At 38.6% G+C, this 23,957-nt stretch overlaps 1 protein-coding gene across 3 annotated transcripts in view; it reads left to right on the top strand.

Annotated features, from left to right (window-relative positions):
* The window catches only part of FAF1 (Fas associated factor 1), a 459,658-nt gene that overhangs the window by 416,693 nt on the left and 19,008 nt on the right, over window positions 1-23,957 (top strand). For all 3 annotated transcript variants that reach the window (XM_077844988.1, XM_077844990.1, XM_077844991.1), the window contains one exon: window positions 5,304-5,519. In XM_077844988.1, coding sequence (XP_077701114.1) covers window positions 5,304-5,519 — 216 coding nt within the window. The remainder of the gene's footprint in view (window positions 1-5,303; window positions 5,520-23,957) is intronic.

The raw sequence follows: 23,957 nt of genomic DNA on the forward strand, positions 1-23,957 counted from the left end.
GAAACAACTTAAGTGTCCCCCAGCTGGAGAAGGAGTAATCAAACTGATAATATCTATACAATGGGAATACCACTTGGCAATAAATAAGAAACTACTCATATAATCAACATCATAGATGAATTTCAAATACATTATACTAAATGAAGGAAGCCACTTATATGATGTTTATGACTGTATTTATATAACATTCTAGAAAAGGTAAAACTAGGGACGGAAAACAGGTTGGAAGTTGCCAGGGGCTAGAAATGAGGGAATTGCTTGTGTGTGTGTGTTTGTGTGTGTGTGTGTGTGTGTGTGTGTGTTTCGGGGGGGGGTGATAGAACTGTTCTTTATCGTGATTGATGATGGTTATGTAAATATATGCATTCATCAAAACTCACAACTATACATTTAGAGGGATGGGTTTTACTGCATATAAATTATATCTCAATTCTAAAATGGGGGAAAAATCATTACAGAGGCTACTCAAAGCCATGTATGATTTATTCACCCCTCTCCTTTGATTCCTCTTTAACCAACTCCATCCCCCTCTTCCCCTGATCTTCTGCTTCAGGTACCAGGGCTTGGCAGTTACTGTGACTTCTGTCTGTGATACTTCTCTCTGATCTGAATGTCCTTGTGACTCCCTCTCTTTTAGGTCTTTGCTCACTGGCATAGTTGTTGCACATTGAGGCTTACACAGTTGGTTTATTTGGGTTTTTTTTTTTAAGATTTATTTATTTTAGAGAGAGGAGTGGGGAGAGCATGTGTACCCTGCGGGAGGCGCAGAAGAAAAGAATATCATGCAGACTCACCGCTCAGGGCTGGGCTCAATGCAGGGCTCATCGTGGGGCTCATCGCCAGGTTCTGTCTCACCACGCATGAGATCATGACCTGAGCCAAAACCAAGAGTCAGAGGTTTAACCAAACTGAGCCGCCCAGGCGCCCCAAGGCTTACAGAGTTTAAAGTTGTACCCCTCCTTCCTTTCTACCAGCCTCCCTGTATTCTCTCCATAGCACTCGTTACTTTGTGACAAACTATACATTTTCCTATGTGTGTATTTGTTGTCTTTCTTCCACCCTTCTAAAATACAGGCTCAAAAAATAAATAAATAAATAAATAAATAAATAAATAAATAAATAAATAAATAAATGAATGAATGAATGAATGAATAAAAAAAATACAGGCTCCATATAAGCAGAATTCTTTTAATCTATTTTGTTCACTGATATTTTCTTATCATTTAGAACAATGCCTGGCACATAGGAGGTGCTCCGTAAGAATTCATGGAATTAATGACTGTTAGCCTATTTTAAACTCTGCTTTAACTAGCTATAAACTGTTATTTGGTGGGTACCCAAAGAACCCTAAAAGATACTGTGTGCATGCATGTACTTATGTATGTGTATATGTATATGTGTAAATTTGTATATGTATATGTGTAAATTAAGTCAGTCCTTGATTTTTATTTTTAAGAGACTGGTATACGTATATATTATTTTTCCTGTTTAAAAAATCATAACTATGTAGAAACTGCCTTTTCTGGGTGTCTATCTTTACTACCAAATTTCACTTCAAATAAGTCCCCATTTCTCATCCCTCAGACATGAATGCTCTGAGTATTCATATTTTTTAGTAAGACAAAATGTCCAAGATCAATTTATATTTCCAACTTATACTAGGTTTCCTTGTTTTGCTACAAACCTAAAATAATGCAAATAAAAAGTTATATTTGTTGAGCAAACCAAATTGAAGCTTAACAATGGTGTTTACTATGACTGCTATTCAAGTATGGGTGTCCTTTATGTCGTTTTGTAACAATATTTACTTACATGAAGCCTTTGTTTTTAGCCAGTATATTTGAAACTGAGCTACTGATGTGTTCTTTTTTGCTAGTAAAACTTGAGTCCTCAGATCCCAAGGTTGCCAACTTACCTAATATTCCTTCATTGTTTTCCACATTGAGACCACTGGTGTGGGATATCTAAGGTCTGTTTTCATTCTGGGGAAAAGCCCTAGAGACTGGGTGCATTGAGGAAGCAGATATTGTCTGCACAATGAGTGGGGTAATGAGCTACTGTTGTTTATTCTTCTGTAGTATAATTGGTTCAGTTCAGACAATAATGTAGCATCTGTTGTTATACCGTGCAGGGAAATGTCAAAATAGAAAGCAAGCAGACAGGTGGATTAAAGGGAGAACAGGAGAAGAAACCAGGAAATATCACATTAAGTTCTGATTTAGAGTAGGTGCAGAGGGATTATAGTAATGATAATGATAACACCAACAACAACTGTCATCTGTTGAGCACAGTATTACATCCTGAGGTTCCATGCTAGGCACAACTGAATGCTGCCATGTGTCAGCACTTGATAAGTACATTTACTTATAAACATTTACTGCATTTTATACGAAAACCTTTGTGAGGAAGGTATTATTGCCCCTTTTTCTTATATGGGATAACTGAAGTTCGTGAAGACTGTCATATGCCTAATAGCAAGATTTGAACCTCTGTCTGTCATACCAAGGCCTATTTACTAGCCATTCATCACGTTTAATTATTGAAGTTTTTTTAAACTGCAGTACTAGAAGTCAGGATAGTGATTAACTTTGAGGAAAATAATTTTTAGGAAGGAGACAAAAGGGCTTCTGAGATGCTTGATCAGGGTGCCACTTTTATGTTCACTTTTGAGAAACTTATCAAGTTGTGCATTATTGCACACTATCTCAATGCACTGTACTATGCACACTATCTCATATGCATGTTATATTTCAGTAAAAACTTGAAAACAATGGCAAAATACATGACTTGACAAAAGATAAAGCTTTGTACAATGTAACACTGATGGAAATTTTGCAAAAAAAAGTTTAAAATATATGTTTATATAAAAACATGCATGAGAAATTGATGGAGAGTGTGGTGATGACAAAGTTTTAGAAATAATTGGTGGTGATAGTAACATAACATTGTGTGGAATATACTTATTGCCACTAAATTGTACACTTAAAAACGATTTAAAAAATTAGTGAGTGTAAACACTCAAATGATAGCAGGGGCTATCCCTTGATGGTGCATCCGGAAATGAATTGTAATGCTGTGCTTATCACTTATTTTTGCAATGATTATATATATTATTTCTATAATCAGGAAAAAAATTTAATCTCAAAGATATAGGTTTTTTTTTAAGTTTTCATTTTAATTCCAGTTAACATACAGTGTTATATTAGTTTCAGGTGTACAATATAGTGATTCAGCAGTTCCATACATCACCTAGTGCTCATCACAAGTGCACTCCTTAATCCCCATCACCTATTTCACCCATCTCCCTGCCTAGCTCCCCTCTGGTGACCATCAGTTTGTTCTCTGTAATTAAGCGTCTGTTTCTTGGTTTGTCTCTCATTCTCCCTTGTTTTTTTCCCTTTGCTCATTTATTTCTTAAACACATATGGATGAGGTCACATGATATTTGTCTTTCTCTGACTTATTTCACTTAGCACTATACCCTGTAGTTCCATCTATGTCGTTGCAAATGGCAAGATTTCATTCTTTCTTATGACTAATATTCCATTGTATATATATGCCACCTCTTCTTTATCTGTTTATCAATTGATGGATACGTGGGCTATTTCCGTATCTTAGCTATTATAAATAATGCTGCTATAAAAAATGTAGAGATGAGTGTATCCCTTTGAATTAGTTTAGTGTTCTTGTATTCTTTGGGTAAATATCTAGCAGTACAATTGCTGGATTGTAGGGTAGTTCTATTTTTGAGGAACCTCCTCCATACTGTTTTTTGGAGTGGCCGCACCAGCTTACATTCCGACCAACAGTGCAGGAAGTTTCCTTTTTTTCCACGTCCTCGCCAACACCTGTTGTTTCTTGTGTTGTTGATTTTAGCCATTCTGACAGATGTGAAGTGGTATCTCATTGTAGTTTTGATTTGTATTTCCCTGGGTAAGTAATGGTAAGCATCTTTTCATGTGTCTGTTGGCCATCAGAAACACAGTTTTAAAGAACCACAGTGTTAGGATAGTCAAATGAGGGATGCCTACTGAGTGGCTCAGTTGGTTAAGCATCCAACTCTTAGTTTCAGCTCAGGTTGTGATCTCAGGGTCATGAGATTGAGCCCTGTGCCCACCTCCACACTGACCTCAGGGCTACTTAAGATTCTCCCTCACCCTCTGCCCCTCCTGCTTCTGCACTCCATTTCTCTCTCTAAAATAAATAAATCTTTTCAAAAATAATAAAATGATCCCACTTAATAGTTTAGAAAATGTATATAACTAATCCACAGAGATGTTTTGTCCCTAGAAGCAACTCTTGGTTAGCCCTTAAGGAAACATGTATGTAGAAAATTAATCTGAAAATTGATGCTGGAGGAAATCAGACCTCAAAGAAAGGAATTGATCAGTTCTTGGCTACTAGGAGAAAAGCCCATGAAAGTCAGATTATTTTACCATTTATTTAGCACCTCCTGTGGGCTTAACACCATACTAAAGCATTTTTGCATGTTATTTCAGTTAACTTGTTAGTTTATTCCTTCTCTTACCAAGTACATATTGAGCATCTATTCTGTGCTATGCACTACTCTTGAAATAAGAAGTAAGACATGTTTACACACTCTTACGGAGGTTGCAAACAAGTGGGAAAGTCAGACATTAGACAAATAACTATAGTACAGTGTAGAGAATTCCAGTACAACTGAAATTTAATTTTGATATACACAAGTTCATCTAGTCATTGGGTTATTAATATATGACAGTGCTACTAAAATAGCTTAATATTTTAAAATATTCACCTGAAACTCATTGCTGACCAGAACACCAATATTAGATAAATAAACTCATGCTATCTAAGAAAGAGAGAGAGAGAAGGAAGGACAGACGGACAGACAGGCAAAAGTAACTGGTCTAACTTCCTATCCTTCTGATTTTTAGATTATATTTCTTATGTCTCCATTTCTGGGTCTCAATTTCTCCATATAAAAAATGAGAATATAAGACTATATATATAGGAAGCAATTGGGTATTTGATACCTGTTCCCTCAATCACAAACACCTGAACCCTTCAATAGAAAACAATTAATTATATTTCTTTTCTATGTGATTACTTGTCAATTTAATAATACATGTCATCAAGGTGGGACTTACTTTAATTGCTTACTAGATCAATATTAAGAAAATGAAAACTTGCTTCTATTGTCAAGCATCAAGCTTGGATAATAAATGGATAGTAACTTTTTGATGAGTTTATTCGATTCTCTCCCTGTCCCGTTCCCTACAGTCCTATCACACACTTTGACACTTGGTTTTTGCCCTCTTTAGGCCATCCGGCTCTCCTTAGAGCAGGCCCTGCCTCCAGAGCCAAAGGAAGAAAATGCTGAACCCGTGAGCAAACTGCGGATCCGGACCCCCAGTGGCGAGTTCCTTGAGCGGCGATTCCTGGCCAGCAATAAGCTCCAGATTGTCTTTGATTTTGTTGCTTCCAAAGGATTTCCATGGGACGAGTTCAAGTTACTCAGTACCTTTCCTAGGAGAGACGTAAGTTCACGTGCCTGTTTTAGGAAATGTGTCCATTGGGAAATATCCTATCATTAGGGCTAGACAAAGTAGTCTAAGAAAAGTCCCATGGTACAGCATGCTACAAGCCCTAGGAGTACTTTGTTCTGCACACCATTCTCTCCTCAGCCTTTGAAGAAGGTATGTCTTCCCAGGCCAACAAACATGTGCCCAGGAGCCTATGTAAGAAATTAAGTACTAAGTCTTTCTTCCTTCCTAGCTGTTTCCCCTATTCCAGCATCTATTTAGGTTTTCCCAAAATCTCATCTCTATATACCTTAGAGTAGATCTGAAAATTGTGTGCTTAACAACTTAACAGTTCAATCAGGGTCAGTGATTATATAGGTTCACTAAGTCATGCTAAACCAAGAGTATTTTGTGATTTGATAGTTCTTACTATCCTGTAAAGTCACAAAGGATGACCTATATTCTATGCTTATCTGTATTTCAGCAAGGTATTTGATAGTCTCTAATAGTATCCTGGGACAAAGTAGAGATATAAATCTATAGTTAGGTAGTTTCATTGCTGATTAAATGGTAGTATCCAGAAAGTGTTGACTAAGTGATTATCCTCTCCCTAAAGGAAACCAAGAGGTTCTGTATTTAGTCCTTTATTACTCACCATGCTTATTGGAACTTACACGAAGACCTTATCAGATTTATGGATTATGAGAAAATCAGATTCAAGAAAACCTTAAAATACTAAAACATTAGACAAAAATGAACCTATAGAAATTTTACAGAAATATTCAGAGATAGCGAGATTCCCACATTAGACTTAGAGAATTAATTACATTTGAAATAGACCATGTATTATTAGAGGTTATCATTGAATTAGGCTGAATATACATTATTGTCTTGTGGCTGCTAACAAAATGCTAGCTGAATTTTTTGAGGATAATCCCAACAAGAGGATAACTTAATGGTCCTATTCAACTGTGTACTAAAATAATCTCACCTTGAAAGAGTCTGTAGACTCCATGCTGAAGCCTAAAGAAAAAAAAGAGCATGTCTAGAGCAGGGCTAGTAGGAAGATGAGGGAACTGGGAATTATATATCATTCAAAGAACATTTCCTCTAGAGATGGAAATGCCATGGGAGACATGACTGTTATCTTCAGCTACTTGAAGGTCTGCCGTGAAAAAAAAATGGGATATTCTTTTGCGATGTTCCAAGGACAGAATTGGGACCAATGATTTGAAAGTTACAGGAGGCAGTTTTGGCCCAATATAAGAAAGCACTTTCTAAGTAGGGAATGAATATCTTGTGTCATGAAGTGGTAGTTTTACTGTCATTGGAGATAACCAAGCATTGCTAAATGATCCCTTTTCAGCAATACTGGATATTTATGGAGAAGGATTCATTCCTGGTGTTCCTACTTTAAATGGGATGGAGCTTAAACTAGCTTACCTCTAAGATCTACAGTAAATCTTAATATTCTGTGATTCCATTTTGATGTAATAATATGAAGTCTAGTAACTTAGACTTAATCTAAAACACAAAACCTAGGGATGCCTGGGTGGCTCAGTGGTTGAGCACCTGCCTTCGGCCCAGGACATGATCCTGGAGTCCCAGGATCAAGTCCCACGTTGGACTCCCTGCATGGAGCCTGCTTCTCTCTCTACGTATGTCTCTGCCTCTCTCTCTCTGTGTCTCTCATGAATAAATAAATAAAATCTTTTTAAAATAAATAAAAAATAAAACACAAAACCAAGAATTTGATTAAGAGTCATCTTAGTCCCTCACAGTGGCTGTCAGATTTACAGAGTAGAGACAGAAACCAGTGGTATATGTTTAGCTCTACCCCTCAGCCACAAAATCCCTAGGTGGGATGAGGATCCTGCTACTTATGTCTAAGCCAAGGAAACTAGAATAACCACAAGTGCTGGACATTGCTCCTCTCTCACTAGCCCCACTTACTGCTCCAAGCAGTTTTTCTTTGTTCATATATACCACACACAAATATGTACTAGGGAACATGCATGTATGTACATGCTCTGTGTACTGCATGGCCAGGTAAAAAAACTACTTTAATTCTGACACTGAAGTTAAACTCTAAATATGTAAACACTTAGGATAGAACCACTATCAAAGGGATCAAGGTCGGCCTGAGTCTCATACTTATGTTCTATGATGAACATCTCTCTTAAAGAACTTATAAAACTTTGGACTACTTAGTCTCTCCCGACTCTTGGTTTTTTTGTTTGTTAAATTTAAGTGTTATTAACATATAACTTTATATTACTTTCAGGTATACAACATAATGATTCAGTATTTGTGAACATTGTGAAATGATCACCACAATAAGTCTAGCTAATATCCATCATCATACATAGTTACAGGTTGTTTTTTTTCCCTTGTGATGAGAACTTCTAAGATCCCAACCTTTGGTTTTAAGGTATTCTTCTGGGCCTTTCATTTGAAAATGAAAGTACTAGAAGAAATAGTCTAAGGACCTTACTGGCTTTTAAAACTAAACTTTATTTTCTTTTAAATTAATTTTTAAACCTGATTACTGGGGATCAGGTGGGGGAACAATCTCAAAATTAGCTAGATTTTATGATCAGTGTTAATGACGTCTTCCCACAAGGTAGAAATGTAGACTGTACAAAGCTGCTGTTATAAATAAGCAAGAGAACTGTGAAGTGAAATGCAGAAGGTTGTTGGGCCTGCTACCTGCTGCCTTGAGTTTTACTGACTAAGGACTCAGCCTTTTCAGTACAGATTTTGTTAACTGTGGATTTGCCCTAAACGGAAGGTCAATCACCTAGTCTCAGAGAAAATGTACTTTTAAAAAAAAAAAAATTATTTATTTATTCATGAGAGACACACAGAGAGAGGCAGAGACACAGGCAAAGGGAGAAGCAGGCTCCATGCAGGGAGCCTGACGTGGGACTTGATCCCAGGTCTCCAGGATCATGCCTTGGGCTGAAGGCAACACTAAACCACTGAGCCACCCGGGCTGCCCCAAAAATGTACTCTTGATTTAGATCTCAATCATTCACTATTCGATCTGGTTACCAGTCTCTTCTCCCAATGTCCCTTTAACACCTGATCCCATTTCTACCTCAAACCCTAGCCCAGGGCCAATTTAGATCAAGTTTGGCCCATTTCCCCAGAGGAAAAGTCTAACCAGAGGCTTATTTATCTAGGAGGAATTCAGAGCTTCCCAATATCCATCACAGGTCCATTTATGGTCCTTGGTCAACTTTGATATTATGTGCACAGTGATTTTTCTAAAACCCTATTCTGATCATTCCCATTCTTGTTTAAAAATTCATTAATAGCTCCTTATAGCCCTAAGATAAGGATAGACCCCTTAGAATACTTTCAAAAACTCTTCCCAATCTGGTCCATACCTACCTTTCCACCTTAAGTTCAGCATCTCTTATTTCCATCACCAGAAGGTATGAGATTGCTCACTAGCCATGGAAGACTCAAGAGACTCTCATGCCTCTGTGCTCTTGAATATTGTTCAATATTCAAGGTAACGTTGGTAAACGTTTTTCTGCACCCCCAGAAGGATACTCTTCCTTCTTGAGTATCCACCCTCCCCACTCTTCCTGGCCTGTTTGACCTCATCTTTTAATGCCTGGTGCAAATGTCATCCCCTCTGAGAAGCCCTCCCCTCTCCCAGGCTCCTTACCTATGAACCCATTGCAGTTTGTACATTCCTCTCTCATAGCACTTATCCTGTTCTATAATTTTTTGCAAAGGCTGTCCATATCATGTTCATGTCTACCTCCCCTGAAGTTCCCAGCATGGTACCTCACACATTAGCATTTAGTTACTGTTGTCAAGTATTAATGATCTCCAGTCTGATTCTGAATCTCTGATTCCAGAGTGAACTAGAGAAGTTATTCCAAAAGAGAATAGATACCCTAGGCCCACCCAGATTCCAGACAAGATCTAAACCCAGGAAGCCCACCCAGGACTCATTAGACCTCCTAGAGCCAGGGGTAGGGTGAGAGTTAATGGCCCTTCATCCTTTTCTGAATGCTCTTTCAAGTCAAACGACTAGTGTTTTTGCAAGGCTATTCTGTAACAGCCATCTGTGTCTGCAAGGATTAGGATCTAATTTGTAAAAGTCATCTTAAATTACAACCAAACTAAAGACTGTTAAAAAGCACATCTTAATACCTCGCCTCTTTAATAACAAATAACATAAGACTTAACTCCAGGAGTCTTATTGTGTCTTCAGCCTTTTCTCTACAAAGCAGAGACTGATTTCTCACCATAGGACCTGGTAAACGTTTTTCTGCACCCCCACTCCCCAATCAAAACAATACTTCATGTTAAGATTTCCCAGCTGTCCAACTATTTACTAAATGTCTGGTGGGTATACCGCTGAACTGAGCACTGTAGGACAACCAAAATAGCAGCAACACAAGCCTTCCCCAGAAAAGCTGATTGTCGAAGTGCTAGGAATATCAAGTTATTTGATTGTTGTTGTTGTTGTTGTTGTTGTTGCTGTTTTGCTGTCTATTTTGCTAATCAAAGTTACCAAGAAAAATAATATTCACTACCAGAGCTTTAGATGTGTTAGAGCCATGTGAACATCAGTGACCCCTTTGCTTACTTGGGTATTGTGAGGTAGTTGGTAGCGAGGTAGTTGAGTCCTAAAGTTGAGGAATGATCCTAACCCCTACTGATACTCCCCCTGACTACGAGTCAGAATAAGGGGCCTCTGCCAGCTTTCCAGTTCCCCTTTGAACCTACTGGACATTTGCCCAATGCCATTCAGTGTAAGGTAGTCAGTATCCCCTGGTCTTCCTTTTTCCCTTCTTCTTCCTACCATTCTCCTTTCCAATCCTGTTTTATCCTTTTTATTCTCCTCCTTTCTTTCCAGCCTTCCCTCCTCATCTTGTTATCCCACAACTCTTACCCTTTCCTGCCTCCTCTGTTTTCCTTCTTTTGCCTACTCCTGTCAACATCACACAGAGGAGCTCCACCTGAAGCTGGAAAGTGTTGTCTTCTGTTCATAACATGACTGGAGAGCAGGAGGGAGGGAGGATGGTAATGGCAGATTAGCTTCAGGACTAGTGAATGCCCTGTGTGCCTTGTCACCTATGTGATTACACAGCCCTCATCCTTCCCCCGAGAACATTTCTTCTTCCAGATCTAAAAATTTGACGCCCCCAACGACAAACATGCATGCATTCCCAAATACACTATCAGAAATTTTATATTCTAAAACAAAGTAATGAATGTATTTGTATTTTTCTCCTACTTTCTAGTCCCCCCCCCATAACTATACTTATCATTTTTTTCTTCCTCCCTCTAATGTGTTTTTTTGTTTTTTTGCTTTTTGTTTTATTCGTGAGAGACACACACAGAGAGAGAGAGAGAGAGAGGCAGAGACACAGGTAGAGGAAGAAGCAGGTTCCATGCAGGGAGCCTGACGTGAAACTCAATCCTGGGTCTCCAGGATCACACCCTGGGCTGAAGGCTGAGCCACCTGGGTTGCCCTCTCTAATGTTTAAAGTAAATGTATGGGATCCCTGGGTGGCGCAGCGGTTTGGCGCCTGCCTTTGGCCCAGGGCGCGATCCTGGAGACCCGGGATCGAATCCCACGTTGGGCTCCCGGTGCATGGAGCCTGCTTCTCCCTCTGCCTGTGTCTCTGCCTCTCTCTCTCTCTCTGTGACTATCATAAATAAATAAAAATTAAAAAAAAAAAGATTTAAAGTAAATGTATAAACAGGCTTCTCACAGGGTTTTTCAGAGTGAAAGGCCCTCAGTAAATGTTTGTTTAAATTAACTGGTGGGAAAGCCTTACAATGTGGAGTATGCAAATTCCTTCCTCTGTCACCCATCCACCTTCATTACATGAAACACTAAGCTCAGCAATGGGAACACAGTGCTGAGGAAAATGACTTAATTCCTGCCCTTATAGAACTTATACTCTGTATCCACAAACTACTGCTGGATGATGTTTGACTTTATCAATAACACAAAGATATCTTATTTGCCACCATAAGGAAATAGAAGTAGTTTAATTTGCATTTCATTCATATATTGGTTCTTCCATATGACAAAACATTTGCTGAGCAGCCACTTTGCCAACCTCCATTCCAGACGCTAATGATACAGAAATAAAAGAAATTGTTACTGACCTTGAAGAGTTCACATTCTAGTGAAAATATATCTAAAGCAAATAGCATTATAAATTATACCCACTGGGATCCCTGGGTGGCGCAGCGGTTTGGCGCCTGCCTTTGGCCCAGGGCATGATCCTGGAGACCCGGGATCGAATCCCACGTCGGGCTCCCAGTTTATGGAGCCTGCTTCTCCCTCTGCCTGTGTCACTGCCTCTCTCTCTCTCTCTCTCTCTCTCTCTCAGTGTGACTATCATAAATTAAAATAAATAAATAAATAAATAAATAAATAAATAAATAAATAAACAAACAAACAAACAAACCCACTGTGGGAAGGACAGGTAATTTCAGCCTGCAGTGGTAAGGAAGGCATTATAAAGGAAATGAATATGACCTGAGACTTGTACAGAGAAATGTTAGGTGAGTAGAAACAATAGCACAGTTAAAATAAAAGTATTGGTTGTAGTTAGACCTATATCTGAGGTCTAACTCCATACTTGCTGTATGACATTGGACAACTTACTTGGCTGTGCTGAATGTTTATTTCTTCACCTTTCTCTCTTTGAGAGGTCCATATCTGAGGTCCACTCTATACCTGCTGTATGACATTGGACAACTTACTTGGCTGTGCTGAATGTTTATTTCTTCACCTTTCTCTCTTTGAAAGAAAAATAGTAATACCTAGCTCCAAGAGTTGTGTGTGGTAAGAATGAAATGAGTGTATGTAGGCTACTATGTCCCTACCACATAATAAACAGTATCTGCTATAATTATCTCAAGTGGAGAGAAGCCAAAGAGGTGAGAAAGGCTTCTTGCTAAAGAAAGCATAGCAGCAGTGAACTCTAAACCAGACAAAATAATGTATCATTGGAATCATTGATGTATTTGCCCAATGAATCTCAGAAACATCAAGGCCAATGCTGTCATTTTACAGATGGAAAAATCAAAGCATGATAAAATTTAGTGATCAATAGCAGAGCCAACACTAAAACCCAGGTTTTCTTTGGCCATTGCTTTTTAAGAGCACTGACTACTTTTAAAAGTCTAATAGATTACAGAGCTCCACTTTAAAAATAGAGCTATAGGACAATAAAACTAGAAAATCAACATTAGAGACTACATAGTAAATGCAATAAATTGCAGCTCCAAGCACCAATTTTTAAAATATTCTGTATTTCAATGACTTTCATATGTTAATGCCTCTAATATTACAGTGGGATTGATTTTCAATTTATATTAGACTGTCTGATTAAAAAAGAGAAAGAAAAGAATCAGAATGAAAAACTTTAATGCCATTGAACTACCTATATCTTAAAAGCTTTGTTTTCAAGATAAAGCAAGATGAAGCATCTAATCAGTGAGATACATGTTAAAGTTACTACTGCTGAGCTTGCTCCATTCCTTTCAGGTATTTTAATATCACCATATCTAATTATTTGAGGCTTTCCAGTATCCCTAAATGATCAAGATTTAGAGAATAAGGACAATGATTGTGAAATGGAACACAAGTAATATCCAGTTGGTCACAATATCAGTCTGCCTCTAAACTTCTCTCAAATCTGTTATTTTCCTCTCCTCTCCCCACCTTCCCCACTAACCCCCACCCCCAGTCCCCACTACTCAAATCTTCATAGTCCAGATTAAACCTATGACTTCTTCCCCCTGACTCCAGTCGTGTCTACTGTATCTCCCATCGATCCTCCCCACTGACTCTTGAGTTATTTTTCTGAAACACAGATTTGATGATATCTTATCTCTTTCCTGCTTAAAAGTCGTTCTAACGGCTGCCAGTCCATACTCCTTACCAAAGCATACACAATCTCACATCATCTCCACTTCCTGCTCAGTTCTTCTCCCTTTCTCCCATTACTTCCCCACCACATGCTTCTCACCATTAAGCTACAAAAGACTGCTAAAATGAAAGAAATCAAGAGATCTTACTGAAGTGCAAAATGCAGTCACAGAATTATCTGTCTTTTCCTTGTCAGCTTGGGGAGGTAGCAAGGCAGGCAGTATTAGTGTCAGTCAACATATGGAGAAAGTGAGGGCCTGAGGTGGTGACATGGCTTGCTTGAGAACATACATGCAATTGATGACCACAGAGGACTAGAGCCCAAACCTCTCAACTGCTTTATTTTCAAAAATGATGTCCTAAGGAAAGATGTTTCTGAAATATTTTGACCACACAACATTTGAGTTTATAGGTTGAAGTCATCTGGTAAACTGTTTACATAATATTTACAACAAAAGAAACTAAGTAAAAAAAAAAAAAAAAAAAAAAAAAGTAAAAAAAAAAATAAAAAAATAATAAAAATAATAAAAAAAAGAAACTAAGTAACAAAAGATTTAAAAGAATAATATACCTGCTTCTTAAATAGGTCTGTATATGAAACTCTAATCTGGTATATTAGTCTAATTAAAGGGGGGAAATATTTTTAGCAAGGGTGTCTTCTATTTCTTCAGGTTATTCATTTTGTTTAAGAAATGTATTTTCTAAATTTTAAGCTTTGTTTTTAAGTAATGAAATGAAGCATCCTGTACCTTAACAATGCCTTACACATTACATCAGTCTGAAAACTCATAGTTTTTTTAAGTGTCTCTATTGTTGAAACCATTGAGATGGAATAGAGGGAAAGCAGTGATATAGAGGAAGGAACTGGGAATCAAAAGATTAGCTGTGCAATCTTGAACAAGGCACACCCCCTCTTTAAATCTCAGTTTTCTTCTCTGTAAGTTAGCAATAAATTCTGCCTCTCCCAGGACCATAGCATGACTCAAATAAGGCAATGTATAGAAAAGTGTTTTGTAAACTGTGAGATAACTGTCTAAGTATGAAAGGTGATGATGATCATGATGACTATCCAAAAACCAAATATTCAGAATAAAATTTTTTTAATAACAGTATTTATTGAGGGTTTGCTGTATTAGGTACTTTTCTCAGTGTGTTATGTGAGATGAAAGCAGAGAGGGAGGCAAACCATAAGAAACACTGAATTCTAGGAAACAACTGAGACTTGATGGGGGTGGGGGGATGGGATAACTGGGTGATGGGCATTAAGGTGGCACTTGATGTAATGAACACTGGGTATTATGTGCAACTGGTGAATCACTAAATTCTACCTCTGAAACTAATAATACACTATATGTTAACTAAATTGAGTTTAATTAAAACAATAAGCAAACAAAAACTATTCTAAAGGTAAGTATTCATCCTTTCTTCACTGAGATAGGAAACTCAGGCACAAAAGAGGTTAAGTAAAAAAAAAAGAGAGAGAGAGAGAGAATGGTTAAGTAAATATCAGAACCAGATACAGATTTAAGTGTGTGACTCTGGAGTCTGTGTTCCTAATCCCTATGCCATCATGCCCCTTGATTTATTCCAAGGAAGGAATAAATGAGTGAGGTAGTTTATCATCTAGAAAAATACTGTAAATGTGTAAATGAACCTTAGAAAGATTTCATCTTTGATTTCTTCATGTTGTCTTTGTAATTCCTATTACAAAGTCACAGCCAGATATAGGTAAAGTGTACCCTTAATTGTATTTCATACTGTTTACCAACAAACTTTTATTTTTCTAGGCACTGTGCTAAGTGCCAAGGAGTAAGGTATGGTCTTTGCCTTTGAGAATACCCTGGCTTTTCATACAAAAATAATCTTCATACTGCAGTTCATGTAGTGGGTTCTAAGAGTATTCAAATAAAAAGGGTAATAGAAATCAGTGTTGACCAAGATCCCGGACCTGGATAATGAGAAAAGGCTTTGTACAGAAGGTAGCAGATAAACAAAACTTTGAGATGAATAGGATTTTTGTTGAACTGATAAGGGGAGAACATTCTCCAGCAGCCAGGACAGCTTGAGGAAAGAAGCTAATGTTGGAATGCACAAGGCATGGCTGGGTAGGGGAGTGCAGACTAAATTAATCAAAAAATTGAATTTATATAGTAAAGTTCTAGGAACAAAAACTGTATAAAACCTAGACTACCAGGCAAAGGAGCTTGGCTTTATTTCATGTAAATTTGTTGAACAAGGTAATGACATGGTCATGGTCATCACAGTTATCATCATAGTAAGAATAATTACCCATACATTATTTCATATTTTATAAATTCACATTGCCTGGCACATTGTAGGTGCTCAATAAATGTCAGTCCTCTGATCTCTTCCCTTGCTACCCTCATTATCTAGGGGATCTCATTCAGTCTTATGGCCTTAAATGTCATATATACAGTTACCACTAACCCTAGGCCAAGCCACTATAATCTCTTGTCCAGATTATTACAGTGGTATCTTAACTGACCACTCTGCCTCCACCCATGCAGCCCCCTACCGCTTCAGTCCCTTTTTCTAAAAAACAGAGAGACTTTTTAAAAGCATATAAGGCAAATCATATCACTTCTTTTCTCAATACCCTGTGATGGTTCCCCGTCTAGTTCTGAGCTTTGGAAAGGCCACCCTGATGTGACTCCCTGCTATTTCTCTGACCTTATTTAATCTTTTCCAGTCACCTTGGCATCCTTGCTATTTGTAAAAGACAACAAAACATTTTCTCACTTCAGAACCTTGCACTTGCACTTTCTTCCTCTAGGAATCTGCATTGCTCATGCCCTTACTTCCTTCAAGTCTCTGTTCAAATGTTGCCTTTTCATTGAGGCCTTTTCTGACCAACTCATAGCAGTCTTCCTTCCCTCCTTCCAGCTCCCACCTTACTGACAACCCTTAGGCTATCTACCATTTATTGAATTCCCACTGTGGATTAGGCAATTATGCTGTGCCCTTTACAAGTGTCATCTAATTGAATCCTTACAACCAACTTGTGAAATTGGTATTGTCTTTAGTTTATAGTTGAACAAACAAAAGGCATGAAGAAGCAGATTTCAAACCCACATCCAAAAGCTGTTATATCAGGCAAATATTATTCCCACTTTACAGATACAAGAACTGAAGCTTCTTAGTTAAGTGTTTTGTCCAAGATCACATAGCCAGGAAGTAGAAATTGAGTATGAAGGTGCTGATTCTTTCCATTATATTGTACTGGTAGCCTGGAAAGATGAATCAACATGAAGAAAGACTGAAGCCAGAAGAATAGTCAAGGGTTGTTGCAGTACTTAAAATGAGATTGATAAAAATGCAGCCAAGCAGGGGAAGATTAGAGAGATGCTAATACATGGTCTGCTAACACCTGAGCTATTTTGATAAATAGTTCCATAGTTTCTCCTAGTGCATCTGTACTTGGAGTCAGAGAGATAATGCTGGCATCTCCATCTATTTGCTGAGTTACATTGAGTACATTATATCACTTTGCTAAATTTCAGTTACTTCATCTTTCAAGTGAGGATAATGTCATGTGTCCTCACTAATATATTGTGATGATAAGATAAAAGTGATAATGAAAACACTTGGTAAATGGCAGAGGCCCATGCTGCTTGATTTGGTAATGCTGAGTTTCTTTTATCCCTTTCCAGCAAGTCACTGCTTTTGCCCTGTTTCTAGCCTTTAAAAAATAAGTTTTGATACGCATTCTTCATTCCTAATATGAGGGTGACCTGCATTTTGTCACTTGTGTTATAACAGACTCTTCCTTAGAAGGAAATCCACTATTTAGTCCCCATAGTGCAGGAAAAATGTGTTTTGAGTATTGGCAGTCATGACAGGGAAACAGCACAGTTATATAAAGAACCAGTTACCAAGGTCCAGGTAAGGTCCTGCCAAGGTCCAGGTGGACCTTGGGCGAGGCACACAACCTCTCTAAGCTTGTTCCTTCACCTTTATAAGGCAGATAATAATAGCTGTGTTTGAGGTGGTTGTAGAGTTAAAAGGTGATTTGAGGGCAAGAACACAACACACGGTAGATGCTCAGGACATACGGTGCTTTAAAATGTGTAGACTTTGTGCTTGGAAGAAATAACATGGCTCACCGGTTGGACATGCCTCTGGGCGAGGCCCTGTCTGTAGGATGAAACCACACCATCTCACTTTCAGCATATTTTCCTTTAAGGGAGCATGTTCTCTCCCCCTTCCTCCATGTTACTCTTGCCACAAAGCAGAATCCTCTTATTGAGATTGCAGGGAGATACGACTAAACACCAAAGAGGTTCGCAGTGAAATGTGTTCGTACAGTTTCCTGCTTAGTTTCAAGATGAATTGGGTCTGAGCCTTCAAAAAGTGGGTGGCTTCCTAATGTGAAAGTTTTCTTTGAAATTTTGGGGGCTGATTTGGTGACCTCTACAGTTCTTAACAGCCTTTTCCAGCTCTCGGTCAGACAGGAATTAACAGTTATTAATATTCTACCAAATGCTTTGGGAAACATTCTCTCATTTAATCTTTATTTGGAGACGCCTGGTGGCTCAGCGGTAGAGTGTCTGCTTGCGGTCCAGGGCGTGATCCTGGAGTCACGGGATCGAGTCCCACATCAGGCTCCCTGCATAGAGCCTGCTTCTCCGTCTGCCTGTCTCTCTCTCTCTCTCTCTCTCTCTGTCTATCTCTCTCTCTCTGTGTGTGTGTCTCATGAATAAATAAGTAAAATCTTAAAAAAAAAAAATCTTTGTACAAGCCCTATAGCCCCATTTTACAAGTAGAACAACTGGGGATAAGAGACCATAAGTAATATTTCCAAGGTCACATGCCAAGTAACGGACATAATTATGATTGAACTTCCAAAGTCTATGCTTTTATCCTAAACAGAAAACTTTTTCATATAATGTGTCAGAGGGGATCCCAGGACTGCCTCCAGGTTTGATGACTTCCTAGGAGGACTCACAAAACTAACATGTAGTCATACTCATGGCTATGATTTACTACAGCAAAAGGATACAACCAAATCAGCAAAGAGGAAAGGCACATGGGGAGAAGTCCAGGGAAAAGCAGGCAAAAGCTTCCAAGAGTCTTATCCCAGGAGAGTCACACAGAATGAACTTAATTTCCCCATTGATTTGAGACAACACATGTGAAGTATAGTCAAGCAAGGAAGCTTACTACGGACTGCATAGCAAGGGTTTTTATTGAAACCTGATCACAAAGGCAGATACCCTCTGTCTAGTTACCGAAATTCCAGAATCCCGGAAGGAAAGTAGGCATTCAACACAAACTGTAGTTTACACAGTTTAGGTTTATTGAATCACACTTACTAGTTCTGAGAATGTTGGGAACCCTCCTGAAAACCGTGTTGCCACATGCCAACCCAAGACCAACCTTGTAAACAAGACTTTCAAAGAATATCAGTCAGACTTGCTTACGTTAACTCTTTTCTATATATGTCATCCCCTTGACTCTTGACCAAGGCATCTTTACAAAAAAATTAGAATCAATAGGACCCTACATGCAGAATAAAAGCAGCCTCCAGTATGGAGCCCATTTATGCTTTTTAGGGATCCTGGACTTCGCCAGCTAAAACAAATCCCCTTAACCATTAAAGTCCATCTTAGAAAGCAAGGTGGCTTCCTCCTTAAGTTTCTGTATTAACCATGTTTTCACATGGCCCATGTCATCAACTCAGGTATAGCAGAATTCTGGCTAAGTTGAAGCTGACCTCTGAACATCTTACAGGGCTCAGGCAGTGTCATGATATCAGGGTACACACAAGAAGTACAATCCCAGGGGGATACCTGGTACCCCCAGAAACAAAATTTATAATTAAGTGTTAGAGCACCCCAAGCAGGACATGCATTAGGCCCAGTGCAGTACCTCCCACCCATGAGTTCTCTGTCATTCCAGATAGTTTAATTCAGCCCTTGGTTTCACAGTCTCAAATAGATTTGCTTGTCCATAATACCAGTTCATCTGCCTCATGAATGTCAATAACATTGACATTGTTCCTTCCTGCCTTTAAAACTATCCTTTTAACATTGACATTCACGAGGGATGATCAATCCCTTTTTGGGAATAGCAGCATTTAATTATCAGATTGTCTTTCTAGGGTGTGTACACCAGGAGAAAGGTGAGAAAAGTAGAGTCAAGCTATTTATTAGTCTTTTGTTGCAAACTGCAACTAAACTGGGAAGTTGAACACAAGTCAACAGCAATGAGACATTCCCCCAAAGGTAGAAGTTAAGAGTCCACAGTCTGTCAAGAATGGGCAGAGGAGTCACACTCCTTGCGTGCCCTCCCCCAATTTACAGCTTTTGGCAGGAATCACAAATTAGGAATATAGTCGGTCTCTATTCCAAATATAAGCCAAATCAGAGCTTGATTTTATATGATCCTATCAAAAAACAAATCCTTTCCTACAGGCATTTGTATGTGACCCAGATAGTACAGATAATGCTCATGATGTCTTCAGAATTTCAGGCCCCACAGAGAGTGTCCTAAATCTACAATTCCAGACTCAAAGTCCTGGTCATTGAGTTTATGCTTGCTTTCAGTTCAGCACAGCACCTTCTGATGCTAAAACAGCTTACAACAGGTAGCGTTAGGTTTTTGTTTAGAGTCAGGTCTAGACAATTACGATCTATGGATTTAGGATTCCAAATGAAGCCAGGAACTTTTCTTCAGCAGCAGCAAAGCCAAGGTGCTGAAGGACCAGGCAGCAGCAGTGTTCTAAATTCAAGTAACATGCAGCACTTTCCTAAGCCCTTTTGTTATTGTCCAAATTTACATACTAAAAAATATGCATACCACACAGGAAGATCATCAGTCTCTAAAGATCAGAGATCTGATTTTATAAGATCATTGGCAAACTAAAAACTATTTTTTTTAAAAACCCCAAAGTGTGGCTCTCTTTTTTTTTTTTTTTTTTAAGATTGTATTTATTTGTTCATGAGAGAGACACAGAGAGAGAGGCAGAGGCACAGGCAGAGGGAGAGGCAGGCTCCATGCAGGGAGCCCCATGCAGGACTCAATCCCAGGACCCCAGGATCATGCCCTGAGCCAAAGGCAGACACTCAACCGCTGAGCCACCCAGGCGTCCCCCAAGGTGTGTCCCTATCTGGAGATTGCCTCTCCTTACCATGTTATCTCCCTTTTTCTAGAGGCTTCAAAAGCAAAAATCGTTAATTCTGGAGACTTGTTCCTTTTTCAGTACTTGGAGTTTATATTTTAACCCACTCACCAGTGGCAAAGTCACAAAAATTATGTTCTGCTAACACAATTTGCAGCTTTCTTTAGTTGGGATGAAATTGGAAGCATATAATGTTTTATTTCTGTTTTTACCAGATATCTAGATACAATAGCCACAAGACTATAATTTTTTTAAATTCCTGCCCACCCTTTTCTAATTGCAAATTTATTCAAACATGTAGCAATACTTTTATTTTTTTAATTAATTAATTTATTTATTTATTTATTTATTCATGAGAGGGGGAGAGAGGGAGAGAGAGAGGCAGAGACACAGGCAGAGAGGGATCCCTCCCCATGCAGGGAGCCCGATGTGGGACTCAATCCCAGGACTCCAGGATCACTCCCTGAGCCAAAGGCAGACGCTTAACTGCTGAGCCACCCAGGCATCCCTGTAGCAATACTTTTAGCATTTACAGAGCTAATACTAAAATTGTTAGAGAAGATCCCTGCTGGAATGCAAGGGATGATAGGGAAGGAGCAATACCTTGCTATTGCAACAACAGAGGTGACAACAGCTAAGCTGAAGAAATGGCTGGGGATCCTTGGGTGGCGCAGCGGTTTGGCGCTTTGGGTTTGGCGGTTTGGGTTTTAGTTGGGAACTGATCATGTATGTACCCTGTACAGTGGCATGTCCCAAAATTCCAGAATCCCAGGAGGAAAGCAGGTGTTCAGCATAAATTACATTGTTTGCCCAAACAATTTAGGCATAGTGAGCCACCCTTACCAGTTCTGGGAATGGTGAGAAGCCTCTCTAAACCCAGGTTCCCAAATGCCAGCCAAGGACCAACCTTTCAAAAGAATAGCTGTCAGGGGAAAAAAAAAGAAGAAAAAAAAGAATAGCTGTCAGGTCTGCTGTATTAACCCTTCTCCACACATATAATTTTATTATTTTCTTATAATTTTAATTTTTAAGGTATTCACATCTCAAATTCATTTCTGGGGTTTACTACTGGATATGTAGGTGGAATTCTGAAAGTGGGAAGCTTAGAGCATTTGACTTTGTCTTTTACTTTAACTTGTAACAGTACTTAGTCCTTTAATGAAGGATAAAAGTAACCTTCAGAAGAATACAGCTGATCCTTGAATAATATGGGGGTTAGGGACACCAACCCTCTGTGCAGTCAAAAATCCACATATAACTTTTACCTCCCTGAAAACTTATGTACTAATAGACTACTGTTGACTAGAAGCCTTACCAACAATATCAACAGTCAATTAACACATATTTCATATGTTATATGTATTATATGCTGTTTTATTGCAATAAAGAAAGCTAGAAAAAAAGAAAATCTTATTAAGGAGAAGATGCATCGACAGTAATAAATTATATTTATCCAAAAAACTGCATGTAGGTGGACCTGCTGAATTCAAACCATGTTGTTCAAGGGTCAGCTGTACTAACAAGCACCAGTTAATCCTGTATTTTCAAAGGGGATCTTCAAGAGAACCCGAGGAAAGCACAGTCCCTCGAGATGGTCATCTCCTAGTTCTAGAGTGCCAACATACTCCATGTAAACTTGCTCCCAAATCTGCAGTGGTCCTGCAGTTGTCCTTCAGGCTTCAGCCACTTGCCCTCACTGCAGAGGGAAAATACTTTCTTCAAACTAGCTACTTAAATAAAGGAGGAGTTGTTGGTATTTATTTTTCCTTGCTTGTTTTATAAGCAAATATAAATCAACACTGTAAAGATGATTTATTTAATACTACGTCTTCTTTTCAATCACATTTCAGAGGCATTGTAGCCTGAAATAAAAGCACATACCGGCTATAGAGTCAAATGGACCTGGCCTTGAATTCTGGATCAGCTTTTCATTGAGTGATCTTAGATTACTTATTCCCTTGGTAAAAATGGGAATAACAATACCTACTTCAGGGGATCCCTGGGTGGCGCAGCGGTTTGGCGCCTGCCTTTGGCCCAGGGCGCGATCCTGGAGACCAGGATCGAATCCCACGTCGGGCTCCCGGTGCATGGAGCCTGCTTCTCCCTCTGCCTATGTTTCTGCCTCTCTCTCTCTCTCTCTCTCTCTCTGTGACTACCATAAATAAATAAAAATTTAAAAAAAAAAAAAAGAAAAGAAATCCCTTAAGGCTTTCAATGGATTCTCACATTAAAAAAAAAAAAAAAAAAAAAACAATACCTACTTCAAAGGGCTATTGTGAACATTAAATAAAAGAATGAATGTAAAATGTTTAATACATATAACATTTACCACAGTGTATGAATATAATAATAGTAACTGGTATGATAATAATGTTGATTATTTCTCTCCCTACCCACCTTCTTTCTATCCTTATTTTTTCTTTCATGTTTTGGTTTCAAGAGGACAAAGAACCTTTGTCCAATATTAACTGGAAACTACTAGCTTTCAAGTAAGGATATCAAACACTGTGCCTTATAGGCCTAATAGCAATAGTTTGAGAGTTGTGTTCAACTAGCATTATCTAGAGTTTAATTATCTGACTTCTGTTTTACTAAACTAGCAGATTTCTTTCATAGTCGGAAACATTCCTGAATGAGTCTATGGCATTTTTCCTAGGGTGAGAGATAGGCTTATTTCCTCTGGAGATTTTTTACCTCATTTATGTCAGAGTTCTCTTCTAGGGTAAGCTCATTTAGGGCAATAGCTGTACTGCATCTTGTTTGCCTTTGCACCTCCATTTCTGGCATGGGCTTGCACAGGCCTAGAGTAAGGACTCACCAAGATGTGAGTTGATATAGGCTGGAGAAAAGGATGTAGGGATGGCACACTTTGTTGGGTGTGATAATGATGATGACATGGTCTTGGTCTAGAAGGCCAAGTCTGGTAGGGGAGATAAAACAAGAAATCACCCTAGCAGGCACAAGAGACAACACATCCTGCCAACTTAGGCACAGCATGAAGAAGAATACACTATTTTGCTTGAACAAAAAGGTCTGTGTCAGTTGTACAGGTGAGCACTGTACCTGAGGTTAAAAAATTTACTTCATTCTTTAGGCTATAGGGAACTGATAGTTTTAGAACTGAGAAGTACAGTTTTCATTTTTCACAGTAGTTATATTGTATAAAGTTGCCACAAACACTGAGTTAGCAAATACTCAATATTGCTTCTAAAGGAAATACTTGGTTAAGTTCCTGTGAGTTTCTGGGTACAAGTTTTCATCAACCAATCAATACATAACTTTGTTTTATGTGTGTTTCTGTTTAAAGACATTTTAGTTAGTGTATAAGGCTTCATTAACATTGCACTCATGGCCAGCAATACTATAACTTATGCCTGAACGAAGTTTATCT

Source organism: Canis aureus, chromosome 13 (genome assembly GCF_053574225.1).
Source record: "Canis aureus isolate CA01 chromosome 13, VMU_Caureus_v.1.0, whole genome shotgun sequence".
Classification (NCBI taxonomy): Eukaryota; Metazoa; Chordata; class Mammalia; order Carnivora; family Canidae; genus Canis; species Canis aureus.